Genomic DNA, 7,750 nt, shown 5'->3' on the forward strand with positions numbered 1-7,750 from the left:
CCTAAGACAGAGCCTTGCTCTGTTGCCCAGATTGGAGTGCAGTGGCATGATCTCAGCTCACTGCAACCTCTGCCTCCTGAGTTCAAGTAATTCTCATGCCTTAGCCTCCCAAGTAGCTAGGATTACAGGCTCCTACCACCACTCCTGGATAATTTTTATATTTTTCAGTAGAGATGGGGTGTCACCATGTTGGCCAGGCAGGTCTCAAACTCCTGACCTCAGATGATCCACCCACCTCAGTCCCCCAAAGTGCTGGGATTCCAGGTGTGAGCCACCACACCTGGCCATGTAGTTTTCTTAATATCAAACAACATATTTTTATCAGTGCCATATGTTTTGTTACTATGATGAACAGACTTTCTCTTTTTTAATTTTATTTCTATGGTAATTATTACTAAAAGAGTTTTTTATGTTTACTACCCTTATTGCTTTATTACAACTACTGTTCTTAGTTGATTTCTATTGCTAACCACTTTTTAAATTAAATATTTTTCATTGTATCATTTAGTGTGATGTATTCAGTAGAAGATAATGTTTTTCATGTTGAAGTTTATTCACTTTTATCAAGAATGATCTTTGAAGGTTATCCTATGCTTTTGCAGGGTGTATTGAGATTATTGTTATTCTCTTGACCTATTGATAATATATGTTGATTTCCTAATGACCTCTATTTGTTTATTGTTTGTTATTCATGTTATGCTCCTAAATTGTTCATGCTTCGTAAATATACTTTGATTTCCTATCTCACTATGCCTCCTTGCACAGAACTTGGCACATAATCAGTCCTTATTGCAGTGTCTAAGTGATAATAATTTAGCAAAGTTACCATGTCTTCTCTGCTAAGGACCGTAAATAGGAGGGTTGCATACACTCCAGGAGCATCTTGGTAGCCTTTTGGTTAGTGATCTAAGTGGACTTGGGCCTGACTTATCCCAGATCCCTCTGTGTCCTTTTCCTCCTCTAATGTTTCACAATATTAAGAAGTGGTATTGTAGTGGAAAATGCCATCTTTAGATGAAAACATGACTCAAATCTATATTTTTTATATCTACAGTGACAGGTTGAAACTATTTCAGCCAGTCTTTTTAGTTTACAATTCTTCAGTCCTTTTGGTAAAGTCTTTTCTATGGCTCTTGGGGATCTGGCCATCCCTGTGTAAGGCCTCCTTGAATCTTGCAAAGTAGCAAGAATTTTCATAAGGACCTTGACAAGGTAACAGAAACTGTCTACCCTGATGATAAAGTTTACAATTCTGTTCCTTATCTTGGCTTCTGCCCTACACGTCTTTCAGGCTATATTAAATCTGTCCACCTGGCGCGGTGGCTCACGCCTATAATCCCAGCACTTTGGGAGGCCGAAGGGTCATTTGAGGTCAGGAGTTCGAGACCAGCCTGGCCAACGTGGCAAAACCCCCTCTACAAAAAATGCAAGAATTAGTCAGGCATGGTGACGGGTGCCTGTAATCCCAGCTACTCGGGAGGCGGAGGCAGAAGAATCTCTTAAACCCAGGAGGCGGAGGTTGCAGTGAGCCAAGATGACAGCCACTGCACTCCAGCCTGGGCGGCAGAGCTAGACTCCCTCTCAAAAAAAAAAAAAGAATCTGTCTGTCACTCAAGGCCCCGTCAAAGGAAGACAAGATAGAAGACTCCGTTGTTAAGGCTTCTCTGCATCTGCCTTAGATAAACAAAGAGTCTTCTGAGTACCTTTAGAATAGGAAAGGGGTACAAGGCAAACAACTCTAGGCTAAGGACAGTGTCTCCCTGGGTAATCGTGTATGTGAATTCCAGGATGACAAAACTTAATTATCTGAAACTCCATTTTTTTTTTTTTTTTTTGAGACGGAGTTTCACTCTTGTTACCCAGGCTGGAGTGCAATGGCACGATCTCGGCTCACCGCAACCTCCGCCTCCTGGGTTCAGGCAATTCTCCTGCCTCAGCCTCCTGAGTAGCTGGGATTACAGGCACACGCCACCATGCCCAGCTAATTTTTTGTATTTTTAGTAGAGACGGGGTTTCACCATGTTGACCAGGATGGTCTTGATCTCTTGACCTCGTGATCCACCTGCCTTGGCCTCCCAAAGTGCTGGGATTACAGGCGTGAGCCACCGCGCCCGGCTCCATTCTTCTTTTATGTACTCGTAAGGTGTAATCCTTTTCTTAGAAGTTAATAATCTTATACTTAATGTTCATTATATTATTAGATACATATTTATATCCTGGCCAGGCACAGTGGCTCATGCCTGTAATTCCAGCACTTTGGGAGGCTGAGGTGGGTGGATCACCTGAGGTTAGGAGTTCGACCAGCCTGGCCAACATGGCAATATATTAAAATATATGTAAATATTTCTAGCAATTTCATTTAGATTTTCCATTTTTTCATGTTTTAAATGTTATATTTTTAAAACAATATATAAAAACAGGCATTCCAAAATGGAATTTCTGTGCCTTAAAAACCTTTAACTATTTTGCTTTTAGCTTGTCTATAAACATCTGACTGTTTTGCTGTAATTTATGTTATCACTTTTAATTTAAACAACTATTTTATTTCTAAAGATTTTCTATTGTAAAATTTCATCTAAAGTTCATATTGTACATACTGAATGAATTAGTTTAACATTTGAGCACCAAAATTGAGCTCAAAGAGAAAAATTATTATCGGCTCACCTTTTATGTGGCAATTCTGTTTTGGATTCTAAGTTAAAATGTGTGTATTTGCTCGCAGTAGGTTAACAGCAGCATAAAGGTCAGCATTTCTCTGTGGAACAGAACTAAATATAGAGTTCATCCTTTCTAGACCCTGAAGGGTTTAGTTACTTTAACAAAAAAAAAAAAAAAGGATTTTTAAAGTGTCAAAAGGATACTTTCAAATTGTTTTATTTGAAAGAAAATCAAAAGTGTTGATGTTTAATATAATAACCTATCAAAAGAGACTTTTAGTTACACAATACTGTAAATGCTTCTACAACTGACACTAAAAATGGAATTTGGCAAAATATGAAAGTTGCCCTTCTCATAACAACTTACTTTTCTTGCTTATGTACTAATTAGATACATACTGCCATGAAAGAAAGCTCACCTTTATTTGATGATGGACACCCCTGGGGAGAAGAAAGTGAAGATGGAATTATACATAATAAGGTACCATATTATCATAAACTACAATAATGAATTGCCTTGATATGATTGTGTCGCTATTGGATTTAATACAGATGCCCCTTGACTTATGATAGAGTAATAAACCGACTGTAAGGTGAAAATGTCAAAAATGCATTTAACATACCTAACCTGCCAAACGTTATAGCTTAGCCTAGCCTACCTTAAGCATGCTCAGAACACTTAACACTAGCCTACATTGGGCAAACTTATCTAACAAAAAGCGTATTTTATAAGAAAGTATTAAATAGGTTATGTAATTTATTGAATACTACACTAACAGTGAAAAACAAAAAGGTTGTATGGATACTTGAAGTATGGTTTCTACTGCATTGCTTTCGCACCATCAGAAAGCTGAAAAATCTGAAGTCTAACCATTGTTAAGTCTGGGATTGTCTGTATATTCTTTTGTAGAATTGTCTTTTGCTTCCTGAAAACTTTCTAAATTTGATTTTTTTTTAATATTAATGGATCCATTTGAATCACATTGTAATTTCTTAAAATTAACTGGGCACAAAAATTAGAAAATGTTAATTAAGTAAAAAATGGAAGGGGATTGGAATTAAATCATAGCATGTTGTTATATGTTATAGATGTAATGTTTCTTTTCCTCCTTTGTCTTGTGGAATGCAGATACCAATATTGGCAACATTGTTTTAATGTAATCCTTGGTCAGTACAAAACATAATAGGTTGAGTCTTAAGATATTGCAGGTAGGTAGGTTGTTTATTTTTTTTTTTTTTACCTTTTTCATTAGACATATTGCCACTTAGCTCAGAGTCACCACTTCCAAAAGTGGTTGAGATAAAAGAAACATTAGTTTATACATTAACATCCCCTGGCATACATGAAAAACCAGCCATCACACGGGCCACTGAGAAGAAAAACTATTCTCTTGTAATTCTAACCTTCATTCTCTGGAACTTTTGTCACAAAAGAAAACTGGGAATCATTTCAGTCCCATCTTTTATTCCTGGGATGTGGTTCAAAGGTACATCAACTGACTGGTGTTGATATCATTGCCTTTTTCTTTGTAGCAAAAAATAAACATGCCCCTTTGCTACTTCAGCAATAATCCCAGCTGGAAAGGTTCCTAAAAGCCTTCGATCCTACCCTTGAGAACATTATCGTCCCACATCGCAATATGTATATTGGACTGCCTCTAATTGCACCTCAGTTTTACCAAAGTACAACACCTATTAAGTATTAAATGTGTTGCCAGACACACTGGCTCACACCTGTAATCCTAGCACTTTCCAAGGCGGGCAGATCACTTGAGCTCAGGAGTTTAAGACGAGCCTAGGCAACATGGCAAAACCCCATCTCTACAAAAAGTACAAAAATTAGCTGGGCATGGTGGTGCATAGCTGTGGTCCCAGCTACTTGGGAGGCTGAGACTAGAGGATCACTTGAGGCCAGGAGGTCAGGGCTATAGTGAGCCAAGATCATGTCACTGTACTCCACCCTGAGTGACAAAGTGAGGCCCTACCTAAAAAAAAAAAAAAAAAAAAAGTTAAATGTCTTGACAGCCATCCTAAAGGTTTAACCAGTAAAAGTTATTCTTGCTATCTGAGCTATTATTTCAAATGACAATATATAGAGAAGCACTTGGGAAACTATAAAGTACTGTTTGTAATTAAAGAAAGTTGTCAGAGTATCTGGCTTCACAAGATTCTGATACTCAGCTTTGTGAGTCCACAAACTCAATATTTTTAAACCTATAGGATCAAAATTGACCAAGCTTAAGGAAACGGATTCAGCCTTACCAAATTCACAGTGACTAATCTGAAGGAGAAGTAAAATATATTTACCATCAGTGATCCACCTTTCCAGTTACAGGAGTACTCAGACTACCTTTTCAGGGTACCCCCTTCAAGGTCACATCATAAGCAACAAATTAGCACAAAGGAATTGGTTTGTCTTGAGGGATATTTACTTCATCTAGGCTATGGAAAATTCTGATCTGCCATTCTTGCCTCATAAAGTCTACATTCTCAGTGACCAAAAAAATTTCATGAATGCAAAATATAAAGTTATTTTCTCTTGGATAAATGCTAGGAATTCTATTATTGTGCTGTTTAGTTTGCTACTCATCATGCAACTCATTTTTTAGCCTGAAGTTACAATGTAATTGTAGCCTTCATTAATTACATTTGGGTTTTTACAGTTAGACCTTGTCAATTCAGTTGGACTTTGATGATCAGCAGTTTATTTAGATTTTTTCATCAGTTGCTTTATTCTTAAAGATGATTAGGTTTATGCATATTATGTTGCATTACATTTATTAATAAGCCTCCTTGTTTGACCATCTCAAAATTCTGTAGGTACGGCTTATCGTTTTTAAATATTGTCTTTATCTAAATTTAAGTGTTATTGTATCCTCATTATTCATATTTAGAAGTAGCAGACTAAATAAGCCTGTATTGCATAATTAATTATATAGCCCAGGTTTTTATCTTTTATTTATAGTTCATCTGACTACTTAGTATTTCTGTTTTTTAAATTTCCACCTAGAAAAGTGAAACAAACCACATAGAGAATCATGACTTTGTTTTTAAAATCTGCTTAACCCCATAGTTGTTTTTGGACTACACCATAAAATGCTATGAGAGTTTTATGAGTGGTGCCGACAGTTTTGAAGAGATGAATGCAGAGCTGCAGTCAAAACTAAGTAAGTGTTCTTGTTCTGAATATGCTTGCTTTTGGTCATTTAACTCTGCTCACACGGTGATAATTTATTTACCATATCCAGTGTTCATGTGAGCTACTTACTTTAAATGTATCTGGATGCCTACTGATTTTTATCTTTTTGGTTTCTTTGGTGGAGAGAAGTTAAGCAAAAAGAATAGTAGTGTTGGAGCCACACCTGAAGCGTAACCTCTTACTATCTGTGGGGCTTTAATAAAATACTTGACCTCCCTGACAAAGTTTAGCAGCAATCATGACAGTGTAATAAAGTACCAAACACGCTACCAGAAGCACAGAAGATAATTAGCAAATGTTATTCCTCTTGGGGGATCATATCCCTATGTTGTCCTCGCTTACTATTTGAAAAATTGAAGCACCAGTTAGTCAGAAGACCTAAGATCTCTTTCAAAATTTGTGGCAAAAAGTTAACAAGACATTATATTTCCAAATATGTAAGGAAACTCCTTTTTTTAACTCATTTGCAACCTAATGACATGCAGTATTTACTAGCAAACTCTAAAACATTCCAGAGGTATTATTTTACATTTTCGTTTCTTCTGTTGAAATAGCCTTGTAGATAAAATGCCAAAATGAAAGGTAAAATAGATAAATGTAGGATGTGTGAAGCTATTCCTCCAAAGACAACGGAATCAATCAAAACCATAGAGCATCACCTTGCCAGTATTAGCACAAAAGGGGAAAGCATTCCCTTATAGTCCTCTGGGACTGTATCTTCCTAAAGAGTAACCAGGAATAGTTCAGCTTGTTCACATGGGAAAGGGAGCAACATTAAGAGAGGAAAATTTAGAGTGATCAAAGCATCTAGTGAGTAATTTGTTATTCCTGTATGTAATTAACCAAGCATAAAAACTGCATTCATTCATTCAAATAAATATTTATTATATACCTACTATGTGCCACCCACCATTTTGGCACTGAGGATACAGTAATGTCATAGGATGAAAATCTCTGCCCTTATGAGCTTACATTTTAATAGACACAAATGGGAAAATAATGAAATGGGCAACTATAAGTCAAATGGTGATAAGTGCTTTGGAGAAAAATCAAGCAGGACAAGGAGAGTTGAAGTACAGTGGAGTAAAGGAAGGGGTTTGCTGTTTTACAAGGATGGGATGTACTTTACTGATAGTGTTTTGGGTGGAGAACAGAAGGAAGTGAGGGAGCCAACAATGGTGAAAACCTGGGAAAGAATGTTCTAGGCAGATTTGAGATCTTAAGAAGTTTTTGGATTTTGTCTTCAGAGGATTTATTTAACGTGGATGCTTTCAAGCTGGAATCATTAGAAGCAAAAAACAGAGCGTTGAATGAACAGATTGCAAGATTGGAACAAGAAAGAGAAAAAGAACCGGTTAGTTTCTTGTAAACATGTTTACACACTTACTTGAGTGGTCTTTTAGACTTTTGGGTGTTGGTTACTGTCTTTATCAAAATTTTTAAAAAATAGATTAAAAAATTAAGCTTCTTAAAAGTTAAATTTTCACATAGTAGAACTCCCAATTAAAACATGTTTGGTATCTGTGGAGCCTTGTTTTCCCTTGTGGTCTATCAGTCTTAGACTAATGGTGCTCTGAATATGATGAAAGATTCTCACCTACTTACATAAGACCAAAAGTACTTTTGAACAAAGGCCCCATGCTATATACCTCCAGGGAACATTAGTCACAAGAGGCCCTGAGTTTTGCAGGTAGTGCAAAAGGAATGGTAATAAATGGGTTTATATAGTATATTGTATCCTGAGTTTTCTAAAGGCTAGACGTTAATATCCAGATATCTAACTTTATTTTCTACATTATTTAGTGAAGCACTCAAACTGTTTTTGTAAAATACCAGATTTTGGATTTTGTGCTTTTTCAACTCTAGCCATGGTTTTTTTTTTTTTTTTTTTTTT

General features: G+C 36.5%; 1 protein-coding gene across 2 annotated transcripts in view; it reads left to right on the top strand.

The window, feature by feature from the left end:
• NDC80 (NDC80 kinetochore complex component) overlaps positions 1-7,750 on the top strand; it is a 48,535-nt gene that overhangs the window by 11,880 nt on the left and 28,905 nt on the right. For both annotated transcript variants that reach the window (XM_017526067.2, XM_037737623.1), the window contains exons 7-9: positions 3,049-3,138; positions 5,731-5,824; positions 7,104-7,210. In XM_017526067.2, the coding sequence (XP_017381556.1) occupies positions 3,049-3,138; positions 5,731-5,824; positions 7,104-7,210 (291 nt within the window). The remainder of the gene's footprint in view (positions 1-3,048; positions 3,139-5,730; positions 5,825-7,103; positions 7,211-7,750) is intronic.

Source organism: Cebus imitator, unplaced genomic scaffold (assembly GCF_001604975.1).
Source record: "Cebus imitator isolate Cc_AM_T3 unplaced genomic scaffold, Cebus_imitator-1.0 Scaffold41, whole genome shotgun sequence".
Classification (NCBI taxonomy): Eukaryota; Metazoa; Chordata; class Mammalia; order Primates; family Cebidae; genus Cebus; species Cebus imitator.